Source organism: Phaenicophaeus curvirostris, chromosome 1 (assembly GCF_032191515.1).
Source record: "Phaenicophaeus curvirostris isolate KB17595 chromosome 1, BPBGC_Pcur_1.0, whole genome shotgun sequence".
NCBI lineage: Eukaryota > Metazoa > Chordata > Aves > Cuculiformes > Cuculidae > Phaenicophaeus > Phaenicophaeus curvirostris.
The window spans coordinates 144,415,373-144,439,220 of NC_091392.1; the positions used below are offsets into that span (position 1 = coordinate 144,415,373).

The 23,848-nt window shown below is 37.9% G+C and overlaps 1 protein-coding gene across 3 annotated transcripts in view; it reads right to left on the minus strand.

The window, feature by feature from the left end:
* UXS1 (UDP-glucuronate decarboxylase 1) overlaps nucleotides 1-23,848 on the minus strand; it is a 53,751-nt gene that overhangs the window by 26,216 nt on the left and 3,687 nt on the right. For 2 of the 3 annotated variants that reach the window (XM_069877237.1, XM_069877245.1), the window contains exons 2-5: nucleotides 12,932-12,959; nucleotides 10,014-10,062; nucleotides 8,192-8,235; nucleotides 4,344-4,404 (exon numbers count right to left, since the gene is read on the minus strand). In XM_069877237.1, coding sequence (XP_069733338.1) covers nucleotides 4,344-4,404; nucleotides 8,192-8,235; nucleotides 10,014-10,062; nucleotides 12,932-12,959 — 182 coding nt within the window. Of the gene's footprint in view, nucleotides 1-4,343; nucleotides 4,405-8,191; nucleotides 8,236-10,013; nucleotides 10,063-12,931; nucleotides 12,960-23,848 lie in introns of those variants that run through there. The other variant, XM_069877253.1, reaches the window with a different exon arrangement.

Genomic DNA, 23,848 nt, shown 5'->3' on the forward strand with positions numbered 1-23,848 from the left:
ACAGTAGCAGAATCTCAAATCCAGCTTTTGTCTGGTTTAAACAAAAGACATGTTAGGTGTTCTAAGTAAGTTACAGATTCTTTCACCCTTCATAGAAAGAAAGAAGGAAGCATATACATAGATGAAAGCAAGTCTCTGAAGACCTCTCATGTGAAGTATCTGCTAAACCCAAAATTATTCCTTTTGCATTTTAATGCATCCACAGCCCGCATCCTATCATTCTGTTTTCAACTTCTTATACCATTAGCTCAGCCATCCGGTATGTGCTTATCTTAGAACTTTATTATGTTTTCCTGCAAAGAAATAAGGAGGAATAAAATATTTTAAAAATTGTACTCTTCTTCCATTGCAGATGTAGAAGAAAGAAGTTCTTTATTTTTACCCTTTCTGCACCTCAGTCTTTTAACAGTAAAACAAACAAAATCACTAGTTCAGTATTGAAGCAGTCAACACAGCAAGTAGTAGAACTGCAAGTTGTGTGACACACCCGGACAGATATACCTACAGAAGCAATTACTTCCTCTGCACTTCATAAGCTGTTTTGAAGAACACACAAAGACATGACAGATCACTACTCTCAAAGAATGAAGAGACTTGTAAAAGCCCTGTGTGGCATCAACTGTATTACATGACTGTATAAACAAACTCACATTCTGAAAGTGATTCAGCTGTTCATCTCCATTCTTCAGCTGCAGTGACAACTTACCAAACAACAAAAGGTCATAGTGAAATTGTCAGCCAGGAAGCTAACGAATGGATGATGTGCAACAGTGACAAAGTGCTACACAGAGAATGGCGTAGATGCCTGAAGTTCTTTTCCTCTCGCCTAGTCAAAGTCGAACTTTTATCCTGCCTGCTTCCTCACCATCCACAATTAGTAAAAAAGCCAGATTAGCAGAAATTGTCTTTTTTTTTGAAAGAAAGAAAAATAAAACAAACAAACAAAAATCTTAGGAAAGACACAAAGGCAAAGAGAAAGTTAACAAAAACTGAAAAGGAAAGATAACATCTGTTCTCTTAAACTTGAATGCCCACTTCTTGTGTTCTCACACTTGTTTTTTTTCTTAAAAATTCATCAGTGTGTCGAAGACATTGTAAGTACCAGTTAACAACAGAATCATTTAGTTGGTCTACCTAATATTTGTTTGGGTTTTTCAGGGCTTCCTTGTAGCAGATTCTATACGTGCTTCAGTTTCTTGACAAACTTGAAGATGATTCAGGAGAAACCCTCTTTGAAAAAAAGAAATCTCAGGGCTCCCACTACCAGAGGACAGACAGGAGGAAAGAACAAGTTTCTGGCAGAATGCTGTGAACAAGGAAAGAAGAAGGGTAGCAACTGAGGGAGAACAGTTATCCCACTCAGGTGCCACCACTTAGCAAGAGAAAAATAACAGGCACGGAAAACCTACTGCCACAAGCTTATCCTGACTTGAAAGCAAGCTGCAGGCTTGCTGAATGTTCCAAGCGTTCTGCCTTTCTGTGATAACCAGGACAAAAGTTTTCCGTAGATGACCTGAACCTATTCATTCAACTGAGGCCAAAGGAAACCTTCTGATGCTACTTCTATTTCCAGTATTCCAGAGAAGACAAACTCAATGCTTGCAATTATGTGTCTGATGAGATAAAGGAAGGTGTCTTCTTCACCATCTCCCTTTTGGAAAAAAAAAATAAAATAAACCAAACCAAGCACTGCTCACAGCACTCTTGCATGTTATATGCAAGCAAAAAAAAAAAAAAAAGGAGAAAAGCACAAACCAATTTTGTCTGGAAGGAAGTTTCCAATTACTTTAAATCCATAAGTAGTTTTTACAATAAATTTGTGTTAGCTTTATTAACATATCACATCCATAAGTATTAGATAAAGAACTATTTGGAAAAGGAGCTGAATTTCCCCTGGAAAAGTAAACAACTTTATAAATTAATTTTTTCACCATTACTTGAGGCTACATTAAAAAAAGAGAAGATGATTTATCACAGAAGCTGTCTTTATAAACTTCCTGCAGTCATGCACAAAAGCAAGGTCAATATACTTAATTTCTAAATATGACTTCCTGCAAATCACAATGACATTAATCTATAAAATAAAATACTATATGTGAATCATTGCATATCAGAATCGAAGCACCACCACCTGGGGCTTATATAGGCATTCTTTAATAAGACATAACTAATAAAAATATTTAATTACTTAATAGTGCCAATATGCTTGGTAACTTCAGTATCTGCTAAAAGGCAGATAATATCACTGATTATTTCCTCCCCTATAGGCACTTGGAAATTTGTGTACTTGCTAAATGGGTTCATTTCTGCTCCCTGCAGGCAGATTCAAAATATCCAATGCCCCATATGGAAGTTATAAATTCTTTTTTTAATTTTATGCTTTAATTGGTCTACCACATTCAATTCAGAAAAAAACCCACACAACAGATTGCATCAATGCCAGCACTATCATCCATGATATTAACAGAATCCCTTCTCCTGCATATGAAAGCCTGTAGTCTAGTCACTTCAGAGAACTGATCATGCACAACAGGACCAGGATTTGAGCATTTTTGAATGGAATTGCCAGCGTATGTACTGTCAGATGACATAACTCCACCACTGATCATCTCCAAATAGATGTGGTATAATAAAAATAACGGCTAAAATTGTTGTCTGATCAGGTCAGCGCTGTGGAGACCACGTTCAAAGAAAAATGAGAATTTAGAACAAATTTCAGGAAAAGATGCAATATCAACAAAATATGAAACAAATCATCTACCAAAGTTCATTTGGCTTGCCGATTCTTGCTTTTACTCCTGAGAAACATCCAAGTATCATGCAAGGTCTACATAAGTCCTCTATAAGCTGACTTTAGCTACATTTTTCTTGTAAGATTGACAGCAACATTCTAGCAGAATGAAATTGCCCACATGGGCAGCAGGCTTGTGAAAGCCTATCTGAACTGCTCTCCAGCCACAACAGAGAAGAAAGCACTGAACAATTCACTGATTCTTTTGGCAAGCTTTTTCATCAGTGATTTGAACTCCACAAAATATGCGGACACCAAAAAGCTATTCAACTCCAGGCCACCAGAAAAGCCTCCTATTCCAAGTACTTGCCATCACTACTGAAGCAAAAGACTTCAAAATATCCAGTATATTTTTAAGAGGCGAAGTTTAAAAGTGAATATTAAGAGCTCCACAAACTATCAACAGCTTACACTAATAGTTTTCTTGAAAGTACCTTCTTGTTTACACAAAAATACATAACATTAAGATAACTTTCTTATACTTGGACATATGAGCACACTATTTAGGGATTTTCAGAATTAAGCCTGTCTGATGTTTCCCTCAGAGTATCTTCCACATTCAAGGGAAGAGGGAGCCTGCAGGTCTACCTCCTTCAGACAGCCAAAAAAATGACAGAATAACACTGAGGAACTAAATAATTTGCAATAGCAGTGAAGACTGCAATATGATAAAGCAGTGAAAACAAGCCTGTTTAATTGCATCTTTTCAGCGTTTTTCTTCAAACTTTTGTAGAGTCAAAGCAAAGAGGAACATCAGATAAATTAGGCACTTTAGCAGGGACTTGTCCCAGACACTGTTCTCTACTATTGAGGCAGAAAATTATGCATTTGAAATGGCTATGCTTTCTGCCTCTTCAAAATGTGGGGGCATATTTTTTTCCTTAGGACAGACAAAAACAAGAAAAAAAATTCGGACACAGCTAACTTCAAAAGTATTTGCAGACAAAATCAGAAAGCTGATGTTGCAGCACGATTTGCTGAGTTTAAGAATGCCTTGGATGACTACTTGTCCTGACTTAAACTGCCTTGGTCTTCCACCCTAAAACACCTGTTATGTTTCAAAATATCAGAGACAACATAGAAGGTAACAGAGAGATGAACATTCCTTTAGTCTAATTAACTGGTCCTTCTTCACAGTGCTGCAGAGCAGCTACTTTTCTGGCCTTATGACTAGAATTAGTCCAATTCAGTCACACAAGGCACAAGACGTGCCTGAGAAGTTTCCTAGTCTCTGCAGATTTAAGCTACCTGGAAGCACAAGATCAAAGACCCCTTGGCAATGCAGACCTGAGATGTTACCAGCAGAGAACAAAAGCTTAATTGGCCAGTCAAATTTCCAAACCAGAGCCCAAGTGCATTATCCAGGTGCTGAGTTTGAGAACATTAACACAGAGTGAGTGAAGTGCTACTCTAAATCCCATGCAGCGCATAGGACATAAAAGGTAATTTACTTTATTCCTGCTCAAGTCTTTAATTAATCCTACAAGACTGATTACATTCCACAGATGACTCTTATTTCCCAAAAACAAGCCCCAAGTAAATAACAACTTACCAGGATTCTTTTACGATCCTTTTCTGATAAAAATTTCACCGGTGGGTATTTCTGAGTGAAACTACAGAATATTCCAAAACAAAGAAGAAAATTATGTAAGTTTCAGCCTTGATGCTTCTTTCACATATCTGTCTTTGAAAACAAAACAAAACAAAAAACCAAACCCCCCAAAAAACACCTCCCATTTTTAAAGTTTTGCTACGTTTAGTCCTTTTTTCTGAAGAAGGATCTGGGTCATCATGAGAAAATGCCTATGCTCTGTAAAAATCACTGTGAGAAATAGAGGAACTTCAAAAACTGCTTTTAAAACCTCTGCTCAACTGATTTTCTAGAATGAATCACTCGACTTCTAGCTTCTGAGTACAGAACTGGTGCCAGCTATAACATCACGAGAGAAAAAAACAATAATACAAAAGCAACGATTGGACTTCTTTTAAAAGATGTTTTAAAAAGCAAGCAACCTAAAAGTTCTGGGAAAGAAAGCAAGTTGTTTTGACTTATCACACTAACTACTAACTTCAAGCATTTCTCCTTATAGTTCTATTGTAAAGTTCATAGTATAAAGATTTAATTCTTAAAGTTTCACAGTAATCAATGTAAAGTTTAAAATCAGAATATAAATGAAACTCTTTTGAAGATACTCTAACAGTTTTTTACCAGAGACTTTATTTGGTATGAAAGCTAATCCTAATTACCTTCTCAGAAATAGCTAGACTGCATTGTTTTGATGGTCTCCAAGCTACTTTCACTTTACTAATTCTTTACAGCAATTTAATCAAAACTAAAACATCTTAAAATAAAATTATGTAACATATGAATCTTAGGTGCTCTCTCAACCTTAAAACTGATGCTCAGAACCTTAGATGGACATGGAATTACATCACTTCTTTCTCTCCTCACCAGAATGCATTCTGCACACAGCAAGCCTCTCCAAAAGAAGGTGTGAAGGGAAGTGTTACTTTAATTTTATGTATTTATTTCAGTACCTAAAATTAAAATTGCTTTGGCAATACTTCAATAGATCAGTTTTTGCTAAACTAAATACCAGTGTTGACAGTAGATAGAAATCAAACTATGGTTACTCTTCTCCAGGCAGTCCACAACCTAGAGATGCAATTGGATGTAGCACGCAGAAGGTATATGTTTCAACACTTCACATTGAGACTACATTTTTGCGTACTCACAAATAGACTCTGACCAGACTGACCCTATACCTCTGAACTTGAAAGACCTCCTCTATTTGTACCCTGCAAAACTGGCTCAACAGGAATTCTTCAGAGGCAAAGCACGGATGCCTATGTAATTGTGTCAACTTTCCATCCCAGAGAAAAAGCCATTTTCTGATTCCTGAATAGGAGAAACACAGCAGAACCATCTTCCAATGTTATCAATACAGGAAAACAGTAATAAGCAGCTACCTACAGTTGCCTTACGTTACCACATGGGTCATTAACAGTAACCCTATTTCTTTGATTTAAGCTGAGAAGAATCAAGTGCCAAATAACTTGATGAAAGGTAAAAATCAGTGTCCTCCATTTTTAAGACCACTATTTAAAGGTCACATTAACCCAGCGTGGAGCCATACTGCTGCCAAAGGGACCTCCTAACCATTTTTGCTCCTTACACTACATCAGTACTAGTTTAGAGGCAGTGGGCAGGAGTCTAGAACTGATTCAGCTGAATGTTCATATGGTTTATTAATAAAAACTTTCAACTTCAGTTGCTTCAGTTAAGCGGTCTCTTGTCATGAGACGAGCATTAAGAAATTCTTGTCTTTCCTGCTTCCAAAAAGCATGATGATGGCTTGCTTTCAGGTTTTATCAGCTTATGAGGTAAAAAACCATTGACACTGAAGAGTAAGCTTTACAAGGAGGATAAGCCTGCATGCATCTGACAGCAAGTAGTTATTTACTGTCAGGTTACATAGATATAAAATTAAAATATTATTAATTGCAACAACTGACATGCAATTGAGAGGTAAACAGCTACACTATTTGAGAAAAAAAACAATAAGAGCCCATATTTTCCATAAAAGCCTGTAACCCTATATTTTGTGAAAGTATAATTCCCAGATTGGCTCATACCTCTATATATTTTGATTCTTTGTCCTCGTTACTAGACATACAAAACAAGACTCATCAATACACTGCAAATGCTACTCAGAAAGATAAGAGCATTTAGATGGCTCCTGGGAGAAGTTTTAACTTATAGGTTTCACCCACCAACTCACTGCTCATTTGGAAAAATATAATATTTAAAAAAAAAAAAAGAGCCAGTAAGGAGTAATACTCTTCCACGAAGGTCCTCTGTGAATGGCAGAAGGCAATCCTTGAATTGCCAACAACTGAAGCTGAAGATATACTGGTTATCAGTAAAGATTAAATATATCAACTGAATAGAGCCAGGACATAAAAAATTTCACCTGAACATAAAAATCTTTACTCTGTAATTTGACGGTAATAATTGGTATGGTGGGACCACATGCAACTACTACAGGTGATACAGTCTGCAATGTGTTTCACATCGCCAATTGATCATTTAGTTTGATCCATGAAGTTCACATTTATAGTAGGGATCAGCAATTAGGTCAGTATTCTTGGTGAAATAAATTGCATGTGTCAGGCCACTGAGTCTTTCAAATCAATTGTGAAAAAACAGAAGTGACAAGCTTTTTTCTTCCCTTTTCCTCTCTTTTTTTTTTTTTTTAAATGGCACAGGAGGGGTTAGAGGAGGAGAAGCAACTGCTCACTGCCAAGACAAAACTCAAGACACCAGAACACTGGAGATATCAAGCATACATATGACCAAAATCAATGGGATTCTGCTCCCCTCTCCAGAGGAAGAGCACTCAACCACCAGTGTGTCATACATAACCATCCAGGCTTACTGGCATTGCCTGGGCAAGTCCAGAATTGGTCCTTTGTAGCGCAGCATTCTTGGCCAGCTGTTTGCCTGGGACATCAACAGTGCCACCCGTGAAACAGGAGCACTGTCAAAAGCAGCACTGTCCTTGTCCAAGCTGACAAACTTATTCCAGACCTTGTTTTGTGATTAAAAGCATCCACATTCACATGGGGGAACCGATCTGGCAGAAAGGCAACCAGGCTGGAGAGCGAGGGAGTTATTTGCAAAGAGAGACTGAAATGCCTGGTTTCCCCACTCAGCTTACTATCACCATTCAAATGGTTCTGCTGGCATCAAAGTAAGGAAACAAGGGAGCCAGAGACAAACGGATCAGGTGCAGTTGTTAAAAAAAAAACCCACCAAACTATGTCAATTTTATCTGCTTGTAGAACTACACATATTTAATATCTGCAGCTCATCAAAAAGCTTGTCTGATTATCACAATCACATCATCCAGCTTAACCCAAGATATCACGTTCCCTTACAAATCCTGAGAGAAGAGTCAGTCAGGCTCATTCAAAGCACATGCATGGACTGAGATTCACAAACATTAGCTGAACCATGGTAACTGATCACAAGTGTGGGAAGTGTGAGGTGAAACGTATTTTCAGTCTCTTGAAGCTGAAACCAACAAGTTTCAGCACACACCTGGGCAGGGTTTACTAAAACAGCTGGACTCAAACCAGCAAATTCCACCACAGAGTCTGAATTTGACAAAAATCCAGCACTCCTACTTTACTTCAGTGGGATTAATCAATGTGAACACCTTAAGCATTAATGTCCCCTACTATTCAAGGCCCCATCCCCACTTAGATAAGACAAAAATCCAAAAGTCCTGAGAAAATTAGCAAAACATTTCTCAAGCATACAACTACAGAACTGACTGCTACAGAAAAGTAACAGTGCTTTTAAACTGCTTCCCAAATTTTGCTAAAAAGACATACCTTTTTTCTAAGTCTTTGATTTTCTCCCTTAGAGGTGCAACAGCCTAAAATAAAGGAATAATATTTAGTCTTTGAAGTATAGAACAAGATTCACATCACAGAAGATGTATATCGGAAGTTACATTAGAGTAAAAATCACAGCAGTCTCCTATGAAGAGCTTCACTGAAGACACTCCAAGAAACTTGCACCTTAAAACATCCTTTCTGTCAAACAATCCTTGAACCTTTTTCACCAAAAATCAAATTACTTAGTACAGTGTGAAATCCCTTAGTTTACCACTGAAAACAGAACACTTCAAGGCTACAACTACCACAGCCTTGTTGATAGGACTCATAATATCTGATGTTCTTATTTGACAAGTGACTTGTCTGACATTGCCAAAACAATCTATACTGAGCAATAGTACAGTATAGGGCAGTCAGTAAAGCCTCAACTAATTAAAGGGACAGCAGTACACGTACTTAAGAGTACACAAACACAGAAACAGAGCATTAGCTCCAGTGCAAAAAGATACAGTTCTCTCAGAACATCATATGTGAATTTAAAGAATCATCACATTTAAAAATCTAAGATACGTTTTATATCACAATTCAAGGGTACGTCTGGGCTTTTAAAAACTACTAAAATGAAATTTTCTTTTCTAACAAGACTTTTGTTTGCATTTTCACTGCTTTGAAAGGGAGAACCACTTAGCCTGGAATAAGTTTTAAGTTCTTTGTAACAGGCCCCAAATTTCTAACAGTCCTGCCAAATTTCACCAAGTCTCTTAACTCTTGTTTTTAAGTTTTCTAAAAACTTGTCACAAAATTTAACATCTAGGGTCATACCTAAGTTGATAACTATCAGAGGGTAATCACTTGAAATAGTACCACATAGCAGCACATTGCCAACCACCATTAAGTTGTTTTGCACAAATATTGCTGGCTAGAGCTAGACAAGTCAGGAACTAAAATAAGCTGCATATTCATGTTAAGAGGAAATAAAGTATTGTCATCTATTTATATTCGTTAAATACCTAGCTCTGTGGAGCAGTAAATAGTTCTTGAAGCAGTTAGTTGGACGGTTCAAGACCCTGTATAACTAAATCTTTAAAAACAAGATCCAGAAATGCTCAACTTCTCAGACCTTAAAGTAACTCAGATCTACCTACCCTATTTCAAGCATTTGACCATTCTTAAACAACAGGGATTTTCAGAATGCTTGTTGCATTCAGAACACAGCCCTTCGATTAACTTCAAGCAATTCCACAGTAGGCTTCACACTGTGTTCAGAGGAATGATTGCTATATAAACCTGCTGGAACAGAAGACACCAAGTAGACCAGACTACACTAGTATGGTCACACACATCCATACTAGTGGTAGGGGGTACTGACCTCAGAGACTTCTATTTCTACGAAAATCTTTGTTTCAGTGTTACTAGACTAGAGGCCTAAAAACATCTGGAAAAATATCTGTCACACAGTTTCTTAATTTTTCACAATAAAACAAGGTTGAAATGAAAATTCAGAGGTACTGGTACAGAAATGCAGAACCATTGGGTATGTTCAATACCCACGTCTACTCCAGAAACTGTCAGGACTTGTGCTTTAAGTATTGGTATCACACACCATCCCCCATCATAAACATGGCAACCTTTGTTTATTAGTTAAGAACAGAACAAATAATTTTGGGAAGGTTCCAAATTTCTAATGAAGCTTGCATACACTCGACATTTTGTAAGAGGGAGAGGAAATAATTTACGTATATCCTTCATTCAGTATAAAAAAACACTTCTCAGGAGCAATCAAAACAAAACAGACTACAATTATTAGCAAACTAACCTCCTCTATTTTACTTTCCACCTTCTGATCGCCATTTTCTTGAAGAGACCTGTTGATGAGAAAAAACATAATCCATACCTAAGCAATAGCTGTTTCACTGCACCTACATCACACTTTTCCCTTTAAAACGGTATCTTCAAAGCATCCCAAGTTACTATTATTTCAAAGATATACTCAGAGCAAATGAAATGAGGTGGTCCAATTCTCCTTAGAATCAGCTAGTCTCCCCACCAAGTCTGGCAGAAACTGAACCAAGTCCACAGGAAAGAGTAGTAACAATAAAGATGACAAATTTTAAAGAGAAAATTAACTTCATCGTAGAAAAACATCCAATCACTGCACTGAGGTGAGGTCAACAGAAATGTTTTTGAGAGTGGCATTACTATGCAAATGCCCAATATGTCTTTTTGAGGCTCTCTATTTCCTGTATGCTACAACTATGCTAACAAAACATTTTCCCTGCGATTTCAATCAAAAACAGAGACCAGCAAATGTGTCTAGCTTTGACTTTGAACTTGTAAAAAATTAGAAAAAAACCCTACACCAGAACTTGTCTTAAGTGACCATCTAATGGGCCATACTGACTTAGCACACACGTGCTACTTGTGTGAAATGAAGCCAATTTTCTAAACTGCAGGATGAAGGATGTCAAGGTAACTTGTGAAAACAGAGTACTGTCTAAGAAGTTGGTGTCTGGCACAAATTTGCGTGGTCTTATTTAGCATCTAATTGAGTAAAATATCTCAATCAGTTGTGTTCATTATTTGAGCAAACTTCTACAAGTGCAGAAAACGTGTTTTTAAATTTTACCTCTTGCATCTAGTCTATGTGATTTTCCTTAAGTATGCATAATTCTTTTTTTTTAGTTAAACCTTCCAAAAAGGGAATTATTTGTCTTACAGGAGTAAGTTTTTGCATACTAGAGTATTCATGGCTACCCAACATAAAACAGGGTTCTTTTAAATAAAACAGAGCTCCTTTAGTCAGGACCCGAAGTCATTACACCTAGGGAAACAGAAGATCCTTTGTTCAGCAAATATACATATGCCACACTGTTTGAAGTTAGAGCAACTATTCCCTTCACATCCCTCTACAAAACTCTCTTACAAAAAAGTCAGTACAGTCTGCTACTGAGGCAAAAGCCTTATTGACCAGATTTGTTTTGTTATTCCACTAAAGGGTATAGTAAATTCCTAGGTGAAGACAGAGACTCTAGACAGTTGAAATACATTGTAATTTACTGCAATAGTAGCAAATAAAACCCCTCCAGTTAACACAGCATGAATTTACTACAGGGAAGCAATGTTAAGTAATTCTTGTGAATTTTTCAAAGGTTTTCCCAAACAAGAGAAAGATACAAAAAGCTATGCATACAACCTGTGGAATACATAGCCTTTCCTCTCTGCTAAATGTACAAGGAAAAATTGTAAAACCTCTCAGAATATAAAAACATTCCCTCAAAAATTGTTCCTACTGTTGTTTACTAAGTCCTGGAACTTAAGAACATATAGTCTCTCTAGTTTAGTGTCTAACGAGCTCTTCCTCCTAAAAAGACACTGACTGAGAGCAAGCATCAGGCCTCCCTTAAGAAAGCTTCCCCCCTCAACAGCTCTATAACGGACACCTTAAATAAGAAGTCAGACGTAGGTAAGGGTATAATTTTTAAGGACAGTTTATCAGGGAATGAACCCACTGGATCTCACGCTCGCCTGCCCTCCTCAAACCTCTCTGGGGTTCTTCATCTTCCTTTGGAAACACTCAGCTGCTCTTATAACAGCTGATAAACTGTCATAGTTTGCTGGTCACAATAGCATGGCAATCTAAATGATATCTCCATCTGCAAGCCACAGCAGTTTAGCAGCTGTTTGCCTAACAGCTGAACACTTTGTAGCATGGGTAGGAAACTCCAAATGAAGGAACAGATCCCACGGTAAGCTGTCCTGTGTGAATCGGAGCCCACATTAGAATTCATTAGTTTTCTTATTTTCCCTCAAACTTTCTTTACTCTGTGCTGCTAAGCATGGCAACAGAGTACCAAACCCCTTTACTAAAAGAACAACATGGTGAAGACCAGGTTGGATGGGGCCTCAAGGCCAGGTTGGATGGGGCCTTGGGCAGCCTGATCTAGTCCCCATCACAGGGGGGTTAGAACTAGATGATCTTTAAGGTCCTTTCCAGACCAAACTATTCTATCAAATATTTTGTTCCCTCTGCACACAGACTTTGTCATAGTGAAGAGTGTCACCATGTTCTTTTCACCTTCTTTATCAGTTGCGTCTTCCTGATGAATTTTTCCAGAAGGCACTCATATGCAAGTAGAGATGCCGTGAAAATCTGCATGTTTTGCATGTGTGTGCTATGCCTTCCTGTTCTTAAGGGCAAAATTTCTGGGGCACAGTGCAGGACTATTTTGCTTTTCAGGAGTTAAACCATCAGATTCTCTGCCAGTTAACTGAGGAGGAAACAAAATCCTCAAAACCACATTTTTAATTCTCAGTATAGAAACATAACTATGGCAAGTAGTGGATGATCTGCTGCTCTTCGCTGTTTAAGCCTGCATTGCCACTGAGACATGGCCAGATCTGTGTTGAGGAAAAGCAGAATCCAAGTCACTGGGCCTAGTTATGCCAACCGACTTGCCTGAAAACATCTCCAAAATCAGAAGATGAATTTGTGTAAAGAAAGGCAGATGCTGAAATAAGAATAAGATCCTGGGAGAGATTTGAAGCAAACATATGGGCTTTTTTAAGACTAAGAACCTTGTATTTAAAAACTGGTATCAGCTGCTTAGCAACCATCCAGTGTGGACTGCTATTCCATTTTTGCTCTACTTCACATACAGTGATATGCATTGACAGGAAAGGTAAATTAATTTTATTTAAGATATGAATATCATATACAAAAATTATATACATTACCTCATATTGACAAAGTTTCCCCATACAGCTGGAAAACAAACAAAAAAAAGAGAACATTACAGTGTCATGTAACACTACATGAGGTCATTCTTTCCTACTATCATCAGAAGGAATTTAAAACAATATCATGTATGTTAATAACTAATCACCTAAGTAAGTTACATATAGGATATATACACTTACCAAGTGAATAGAACACAGTTTAAGGGTATGGGAGGAATTCTGATGAAATTACACGAAACTATAAAAAGTAGGAAAATACAGCAATTCAATAAAAAATGACTAGACTATTCCAGTGCACACCTAGAATTATCTGACTTGTAAATCAGCAGATATACCTACCTGATCATTATCCCCACTTGACATTGCATAAACAAAATGTACAAGAATTCTCTGAACTATAATTTGACACCAGGCACAGATGAAACAAACCAAGACTCTGGAGTTGTTTATTAGGAATACTGAAAACAGCAAGACCAAAACGAAGTCCTGCACATCTGAACCACATAAACTGGAAACTGCAGATTGACCAGAGTAAAAAGACTGGGCACTACAGATGAAAACTGAACCAGTCCAAAGAGGTGCCACAACAGTCCTGCACCAAAGACAGCAAATGCTTGTGTACATGTGAGTTCTGTCTGAATACACATATACTGTGATGCAGACACAAAAGTTACCTAAGCAATGTAACCAAGTGCCTCAATAAGTAAACAAAGATAATTTATTACAGCCTTTGCATGGAAAAAGCTTTAAGGAAGACAAATCAGCAGTATAAATTAGCACAGGGAACATGTATCGCCTGTTTCTCTGTGTTCACAAAAATATTCATCTGCCCAATTTATTTTCTGCTACAAAAAAAAAAAAATCTTCTGAAACTGTTACGGGTTTCATTGATTATATGAAGACTGAACACTGATTTTCCTTTTAACTTTCAACTAGGATACAGAATAAAAAAAAAAGAGAGAGAAACCCTAAAAAAGGCTACACTACAAAGCTGACAACTTCAGATCATCCAGACAAACAAGGTTTATATGGAACAGTTACGTAAGGGGCTCTGCAACACAATACTCCAACTATCACCAGAAAACCATTCTGTAAATAAGAGGCAAAGTTAGACTTAAGCACCCGTATTACACAAGGTCTTACGAAGGAGAAGTAGACTGTATGCAGTATCCACATACATCGAGAAAGCTTCTGAAGTGTACTCAGATTTTGTAAGCTGTGTTTTGGGTCTTAAGTAGCAGCTAATGAAGTATTTTGCCAAGACTCCAAGACTTGGGCTATGCACATACATTTTCAAGACTGTTACTTACTGATCTCAAGAAACAAGAAAAAAAAAACCCACTACTACAGTCACAGGCAAGAGAAGAAAGGAAACATACCCAGAAAAGGAGAAGCTGGGAGCACACAGTGAGGATGCAGTAGTGCAGTGGCTGTTCTACGCCTTAGGGGATGGCAAAGCAACTGAACTGTTTTTAACTACTGTGTGCTCTTGAATAATTCAGAGTAACTCAAGTGAAACCATGACAGACTACTAAAGAAATAGTAGGAGGGCATTGTGATATCCATGGTGGTATAAAACCTCTATCATCTTCTGGGGAAAAGACAAAGAAGCTTCATATTAGAAGAGGTGATCAATAAAATCGAACTGATTTTAAGAAATGCTGCATTTTATGTTAATAAGATAAAGTAAATTCTCAGTGGGAAAAAGGGATATAGTGTGGAACATAAGTTGAATTAAAGTTATTTAGCCTATGGTCAGGATTTTAGAATTATTTACAATATTAATAGAAGCCCCCCTTTTTTCAGTGAATGATGGATCATCTGGCAACTACAGGTAAAGAATTCTCGAGTTATACATTAATCAGCTGTACTTATAATCAGCTCTTTTTCTGGGCTACAGAAACCCATACTAATAATGTATCATATCATTTCTGCAGAGGTGGTAAACATCTGGGCTTAGTTGGTAAAGCAGAAACTGATGAAAAAATGAGTTGCTAGCTGCAGCAAATACCACCCTGCCAGGGTTTGTCGGTTTGGTTTTTTTTTTCAGTGAAGACAGTGCAGATACATTGCATATAAGAAACTGGCTTCTTAAAAAATGGAAATTATGTGTGTTCGGTATCCACAGCAGGGAAAGGGAATTCAGAAGGGCATTTTGTGTACTTCCAGAAACACTGTGCTCGATATTCCAGTGCTGTAGGAGTAAATGACCTTCCATTAGGCTTCCAGGAAGTGGATTTTTGTAACACTGCAAAGAAGAATGAAACTGTAAAATGAACCACATAGGAAATACCACATGGAGAGATCTGAAGAACCCTGAAGCCTCTCTCACATCCCGAGGTGCCACAGAAATGATTTGGACCATACCACATTCACAAAAGATTCTGAACGCACAGTTCCAAGGAGGAGCATCTCTTTGCCTATGGTGTGTTCACATAAACCTTGGATCAAGGTTTTGGAGATCAGAGGTAAGGTTTTGCACATCAGAGGTAAGGTTTTGCACTACAGCGGAATTAAGATAGATAGTTTTTTGTCTAAATGCACACTGCAACTGTTTATGTAACAGGCTTAACACAGATGAAGAACCAGCAATATGACTATGACTTGCAGAAGACTTCCTTGACTTGTCACTTCCTTGCCCTAAAGGTTATGTGAAGGCCAGTCTGACATTCAGGCAAGAATGACAGAAACGTATTAAGGCAAGGGGCCCCACAAGCAGGATGATGCAGAACCACAAGCCTAAATCTAAGAAAAAAATCTTCACAGGCAGCATAAATCCCCTTGAACAGTTCAGGAACCCCACCAAGTTCAGGAATCAAAAGCCACAGACATGTGGATGGTTAAAAAAGCTTCCATACCAGCAAGGTCATGAATCAAGCACTACACATAAACCCTGTTTTCAAAAGCATCAGACTCCTAATGGATCCTACTGGAGCAAATGCTAACATCACCTCACTGTAAAAGCCAGTTGTAGAAAATATATAATTTAAAAAAATTTCAACTCTAAAGCCAAATCTTTTAAGCTAAAAGGTATTCATCCAGGATAATGGTTCTATGCCAATTCTAAAGCCTTGGAGCTTTACCACACTTTAACACCCCTCCAGCCACACACAGTACATAAGCTATGAAGAACTTCTTGTTCATCCAGCTAGACAGCACTCATGGACAGTCTTCCTGCCATCTACTGAAACTCTGTGCTAGAGAAGAACTCTTGATTAATGGGACTAGACAGACAGATGCATGACTTGCAACCTGACACTTCAGATGCTCATTTACAAGAGAGAATAAATAGAAGTTCTGCTTATTCTCTCAAAGACTACTTGTACATTTCACCAAATGACTGATTAAGTTAATAATAAGTTGTCATTAGGGGAGAGATCAGAATATTTGGATTGTTCCAAAACACATGAAAGCCTAGTTTAATGGCCTGTAAGAGAAAAAAGTGTAGTCCTATTTTGACTTTATCTGTTGTGGGATGTTTTTTTCCCCTCCGCATTCCTTCCATAAAGTAATGAGAATAATCTTCTTTTATCATAGCATTGTTGCAAGGATTAATTGCAAATGTTATGAAGATTAAAAACACATCAGAGGCATTAATCACTCCCACAGACATTACACTGTAAAGTGACAGTTTCCAGAGAAGAAGAATGACATATCTTGGAAGCCATAAAAAGCTGTATTTCTAGAAGTGATTTGTTTCTTAGAGCCTTAATCACAGTATTGTTAATAAAGAGGTATTTACATTTTGCCAACTAAACATTAATCACTCGTGCTTTCCAGAAAACACCAATCCTCTTCTTTGTTTGGTTTGTTGTTTGGTTTTATTCCACTCCAGCCTCTGAGAGACATAGCTACAATTTTGGCAAGTACAGTCTTAGTATAAAATTGTTGTAGATTCAGGACTTCTCAAAACTACCTTAAACAACAACCAATCAGTCACAGACAAGTAAAAAATGTGTTTCTTTTCAGTAAATACATTTATATTCCTGGAAATTCAAAGGTTTGTTTAGTTTTTCTAAAGGATTTTTGAGTAACTATTCACCCTTTGTGAAATCAAGCCAGATGTAGAGCAGTATGATTCATGGGCTACTTTCAGTAAAGGAATATTCCAAGAGCTACACTTTGGATACATACAAGCCAATCCTGACTGCACAAAGTAAAAAAAAAAAAAAAAAAGAAAAAAGAACCCCACAAAATCTATTAAGTCACACTCCAAAAAGTAAAACAGAAGCCCCAAGTAATTTGCTCTCAAGCATCTACTGTTAAATGGACACTTCCCTTTCTATCATAGTCAGGCTTTTAGCTCTGATCAGCTGCCCTTCATAGCAAGCGTTATCCTTCTAGATCCTCAGAATATATGAACACTATGTATGTTTTTACCTGGCTGTCCTTCAAGCCTGTCATCTGCAATAATACTTACTGTGGAGGTTTCTATAAAACACAGATTACTATTCTGAGTTCCTTGCGAGTTTTAAATGATATTCATTCTCTGGTGAACCAGAAAAATAACACTATCACAATGTGAAGGAGGGAAAAAAATCTCAGAGGAAGCCTGTGCCTTTACCCCAGGATGATCCCTCTTCTCTGGGTCTTTTTCAAAGACATTAAAATCAAGTCATAGACTATCACAAGGCACTGACACTCATAATTAACACTCAGAATCTGAAATTATTAGTCACTATTAGTTTCTGCATCACATACATTTTAAACCAGATGTTTTAAAAAGCAAGACCATGATGCGCGTAGAGATCCTACTGTAACAAAAGCAGATGCACTCTCTTAAAACTGTTTTATTTCCCAATAGTATTGTTGTTCACATTTTCAAGACACTCAGTTAAAGAAACTGTACCACAAACTTTTGTCTCAGTAGATTTAACTGAAAACACAAGTATTTTTCCCTGCATAACTCTCCTTGCAACCTCTGCTCCTCAAAATAAAAAAAGAGTATAAGATCATGATTTCAGACAGATCTCACTATCAACATAAACAGCATGCTGGAACAATATGAATTGATACACTGTCAAAACCTGAATTCCTAGAGCAAAATCATAAGCTCTAAATGTCCAGAGTGAATTCTCTCAGCCAAACTTCCTAATTCAAAGCACACAATGTCACTCAAAAAAGGGTTTTTTCTTTAAATCTGACTCTCTGTATTCACTCAGCAGCTTGGTCTCCTGGCAGAAATAAGCTTTGTTTCTCCAGAGGAAAACTTGACAAAAAGGAAAAGTAGGCAAAGGGAGCTCATAAAATGCTTATTATTACAGATGCATTAAAGTCTTAATTTAATTCTTCTGCAGATCTCAGTTAGATATGTAAGAATGTAAAGAAAAGTATTCTTCTCTTTAGGAAACTATTGTTTACTGCACAATGCTTGTCGCTACATTGCACAGATACAGGTTTGATGGACAGAATAGTCAATGGATAAGGAACTGGGTGGGTGGCCACATCCAAAGAGTTGTAGTCAATGGCTCAATATCCAAAGGGAGATGAGTATCAAGTGGTGTCCCTTAGGAGTCTGTATTGTGACCAGTACTATTCAGTATCTTTATTAATGGCACAGACAGTGGGATTGAGCACAACGTCAACAAGTCTGCAGATGCTACCAAGCTAATTAGTGCCACTGAGGGAAGGGATGTCATATAGAGGCACCTTGACAGGCTTAAGCCTTGGGCACATACAAACTTCAGGATTTTCAACAAGGCCACGTGCAAGGTCCTGCTCCCTGGCTGGAACAACCACCAGTAACAGTACAGGCTGGATTACAAATGGAAGTAGGTGTGTGAAGATTGATTTAGGGATGCCGGTGGGTGAAAAATTGGACAAAAGCCAGCAATGTGCACTTGCAGCCAAGAAGACCAACTGCATCCTGGGCTGCATCAAAAGAAATGTGGCCACCAGGTCAAGTGAGGTGATTCTCCCTCTCTACTCTACTCTCATGAAACCCCATGTGGAGCACTATGGCCAGCTCTGGGTTCCCCAGTACAAGAAAGACATGGAACTGCTCTAGCAAGTCCAGAGGAGGGCCATGAAATGGTCAGAAGGCTGGAGTACCTCCCATATGAGGACAGCCTGAGAGAGTTGGGCTTGTTCAGGACAAACGAAGGCTCTAGGGACACCTTACTGCAGTCTTCCAGTACTTAAAGGGGGCCTACAAAAACAAGGAAGACAAACTTTTTACCAGGGTCTGTAGGGATAGGACAAGGGGCAACAGTGCTAACCTGAAAAAGAGTAGGTTTAAATTAGATACAAGAAAGCAATTCTTTATTATGATGGTGGGTAGATGCTGGAACAGATTGCTCAAAAAAGTTGTGGATACCCTATTATTGGAATTGTTTAATGCGAAGTTGCATGTGGCTTTGAGCCACCTGATTTTGTGAAAGATGTTGCTGCTCATAGCAGGGGGCTGGACTACATAAACTTTAAAGGTCCTTTCCAACCAAAAGCATTCTATGATTTGGCCGAAGTAGTTCAAACTGCATTTTATAGTCTAGATTCCATATCAATAATAAACCTCAATTCTATCCTACCTGTAATTCCAGTAGTTTGTTCATTTGCTTTAGAAAATTATTATACTAATAAGAATATGTTGCAATACTGAAGGAGATAACATACAATTACTAATCAGAACTTTGTATTATGGAATATCACCTTCCTGGGCGAGGTTTATAATTATGCCTTTGGAGAATGTACAATAATTTGAATATTAAAATAATCCAAAATCTAAAATTCTGGTGTGTCTAAACAGATTTCTGTGCAGTAAGTAGTTCTTGCAACCCCAAATCAAAGACAGCAGATAGGAATTGTAGCTTTTCCCACATGGGAAGTACCCTAGACACCAGGATACACGGTTTTCCAAAGGAGAAAAGGCTCTCTCTTCCACTTTGATAACACCACCAGTCTATGTCAATCCCTCAGCTAGTCGCCACCTAGCAAAACAAAGGCAACACAGTCACTAGGACGTTTTTGTACCTTCTCTTAATAAGGAATACTAATTTGGCAAACTGATACAATCCCACAGCTGTGAGACACAATATTATGCAAAATTTCTTTCTCTACAAGAGCAAATGGGGCTTCATACTGGATGGGAAGATAAGCATGAATACTTAGTTCTAACATTTCCGTTAGCATCATCGCTTTATGACAGAATTCTGTTCTCTTCTCCGCAGGCAGCGAATTCTTTCCAACTCTTCTGTTAAGTCTTTTTCCAGTTCTTTGTTCAGTGTTGCTACTCCTTCCTATCTCATCTTTCTAGCATATAATTCTTTACCACTACTGATGCATTCCAGACTATCCTTTGTATTCTGCCACAAATAAGGTAATGCACTCCAATGGTTAATTCCTACAAACAGAAAAAAATTCTAGTCTTTACAACAAAAAGACAGAATACATATAACTCATCACAGTTACAAAGTTTCAAACAGGATCTTTGATTTTCATGACCATGCATGCTAGAGTGTGCCTGGACATGCTAAATTTTCTGGGTTTGAACTTACTGAGTTGAAACAAAGTTGTTTGCAAATATGTTGACAGTCTACAAAAGGTCTGAATTCTCAAGGGAGATAACAGAAGAACTTCGACTTACACCTAACTGGAGTACTATGTAAAAATTATATTCTGAATTGAGTCAAACTTCTTTAGGCAATGTGAAAGCTAAGCAATCTAAATTACCAGCATCACTGTGCACCCCTAATAATAGAGAATAAACTGAAAACCTTAAGTGTCTTTCCCTAAACAGCAGCAGATGATGAAAAAAAACCCATGAAAATGCATCTGTCTGAAGGTAAATCTGATCTAAACAATTCAAACGCACAAAATTTGTTGAGAAAAGCATTTTCTTCCTTTGCCTTAAAGCCACACAGCAGGTTAAAGAAACCAACAGAAACCTTCCAAGCCAATAGACCTGTATTTGCTGCTGTGAGGGCCACATATCTCCCTATTTCAAGTGAAAGAAAGAGAAGGCAGTAGAACTATTATCACAACAACTGGAATGTACCATAAGCAGTTATACACCAATCCTGCTTTTCTCAGTCTAGATGGCAGCTCTGATTTTTCAAATGCCTTTAAAAAAAACCAAAAAACAAACAGTGCTGTTTTCATTTAGCCCTTGACCTTCCCTTTGTTCCCCAGACAGACCTAGCAGAACCGTGGGACATTTTTCAAGGAACCCGAAGAGGCAGTGATTATTCCACACTCCTAAGATAATGATGATACACCAACATGCATGTCAAACCCCCAAAATGAGCAGCCATGCAATGTAACGTGCCTCAAATTAGGCTAGCAATCAAACAAGGGGGTCTTGACTCAAATCTATTATTTCCAGCATTTAAGTTTGTTAACTGCTAAGATTGTTTTCAGCAGATTCACAGCATGCTCCAGTGGTCAGCACTGTAACCGAAACAAACTCACTTCTCCCAGTTACCTTTTACAAATCCCTTCAGGTAAGGTGGGTCAGTAGCCCTCACTTCTCTCTCCCTAGGGTCCATGAAAGAGAAGCTGAAAATCACCAGTTCCAACTAAACTCTGCTTTGGTCAACCAACCTTACAGAAAAGAAACAAGCAACATAAATGATAGGGTAACATTTACCCATTGCAAAAACACAAGAGAGGAAAGAAGATGAAAGCTCCAAGAGTGTTTGCCCTTCCATAGAATGATGACAGCACCACCTCCTGCACATGCCACAGAAAAGGCAAATACTAAGTGGAGATAAAATATTAAAGGCAAATACTAAAGACAAATATTAAATGGAGATAAGCTGGGAAATGTAAGGGTGAATTTCTCCTGGACGACAAAAAATTGTTTTAAAACATCATGGCAAGCAAAGTAGAGTTGGAATCCATCTATTCCTGACAAACTCAACTCAAGCATGAACAAATTTCCATAAGCTACACGGCTATGGCTAGCTGGAAGCCTGAAAAGCAGGGAACTGGAAGCTGTTGAAGACAGTAAACTTATTTGCATAAACCCACAGATGAAAAGCAGCTCTGCTGGACATGAAGCCAGCAAGCAAATGTTTTTGGTTTGGGTTTTTTTGGTGGAGAATCCATGGCACGCTGACACAAAAAGCAGTCAAGCCTGAATGTCACAACAGACCAATTCTAACTCTTCCATAGTCAGTCAATCCTACTGTCTGGTTGTAGAAGGAAGAGGCCTGGTACTCTGCAGAGCAATGCTGAATAACTTGCAAACAAGTAGCCTGAAGCAACAGGACAGAACAAAATTCGTAGCTACTTTTCTATTACAAAAAGTGAAAGTAAAAGCTTATCAGAACACAACACTAAGTAGCATTTAACTCTTGTTTTGAACCATGCAAGGCACTAGTAAGATTCAAACCAAAATGCTTACGTACAACTGGATATTCTGAGAAGAGTACTTAACATTCTTCTTAGTGGATGGAAATCTTGTGAAAACAAATGGCTAACCTTGTAAAACAAAGGAGTAACAACCACAGAAATTAACAATGCTGGGAGAAAGCAAGTCAGCACACTGCAGGATGTACTTCCCTCACATTATTTTGACATTTTGTTTTTAAGTTGTTTCAACAGCTGTGCTGTAATTTATCTTACAAAGGTAACAAGGTCTTAAAGTTCAGATCTCATGACAGCACTCTATTATTTGTTCTATTTTTCCCCCGGAAAAAGAACAAGGCTACTGACTTACTTCCTGAGAACTAACTGCTCTACAAATGAGCAAAGAGAACTGTTCACTTTTACCAGAAATACAGCTCTTAACTTTATTTTCATTAAAAACATGCAGCTCCCTTGTCATAGCAAGACAGCAACAGATTATTTGCAGTAGCACCAAGATTAAAGCAAACCTTGCAGACTGACAAGCTCTGGTCTTTAAATCCTGCCTATAAGATTTTGCAGTGTATTTGCAACAACTTAAATAAGGTCCTGATTCCTCAAAGTCAGTCTCACTGAAACATCTCAGTATGCCCATATAAAGCTGAATAAACATTTAAAGCTTCAAAGGGAACAAGTTTAAGGTGTCTATGTATTGATATATCAATCCACAATCTCAGCCTGCACGCGAGTTACTTATTGTGACAACACTGGATTTTTTTTTCCACAATAGCTGTTTGATTGGTTGCTGTTTTATGATCTGTCTACATTTCTCATTATAGACAGCAAAAAAAATCAATTACTTCCACTTCACTTGTGTTTATAATCACTTCAAGATGATGCCTGTGCAATCCATCACTGAAAGGATTTCCTTCAGCCCCCCTCCACACGTCTCCCCCTCTTTGGTTAGCACTAGCACTCCTGCAGTATTTTGCTGGGGGGTAAATCAAGAGAAACTATTTAGCAGAATATTTTGTCCCTTTAGAAGGATAATGAAAATTCAGCTTTTGGGCAAGGCTTCCCATTATATGTAGCACAGTATAACCATGAAACATTCACAGAAGGAGACAGGACTGCAAGTGAGTCAATGAAGCTAATTCTGAATTATTATTTTTTTAAAATAATAAATTTAAAAGTGTTCTACCAGGTTGCAGAGTGATTCAGACAGCTCACTATCTGTCCTATCTCCAGATTCATCACTTGGGCGACTGGAACAAAATCACTCCTTTCACCCAAGGCCTGCAGATAAAGTAAATGTAACAGTTACACTGTTCCGTTTTGTCAGGGAACAGTTGCTTAAGTTTCAACAGCTTTTAACCGCTTGCTACACAGAAATGCTCCATTGGGTTTCTATTTTTGTAAACACAAACTCTGCATAGCACACTGTTTCAAGTCAGTAACTATTTTTGTAAATTAACAGAAATTAGATTTACAGAAATAAGATGTCAAGTATCACTTTAACTCAAACCCAGATGTAAAGCAGGGAACCTTCTTACTGTAGGAGACACTAGGGAAATCAATGAAGTCCACAAAAGGAGGTCTAGGTATGTTGAACGTGAGCCTGACTGTGCA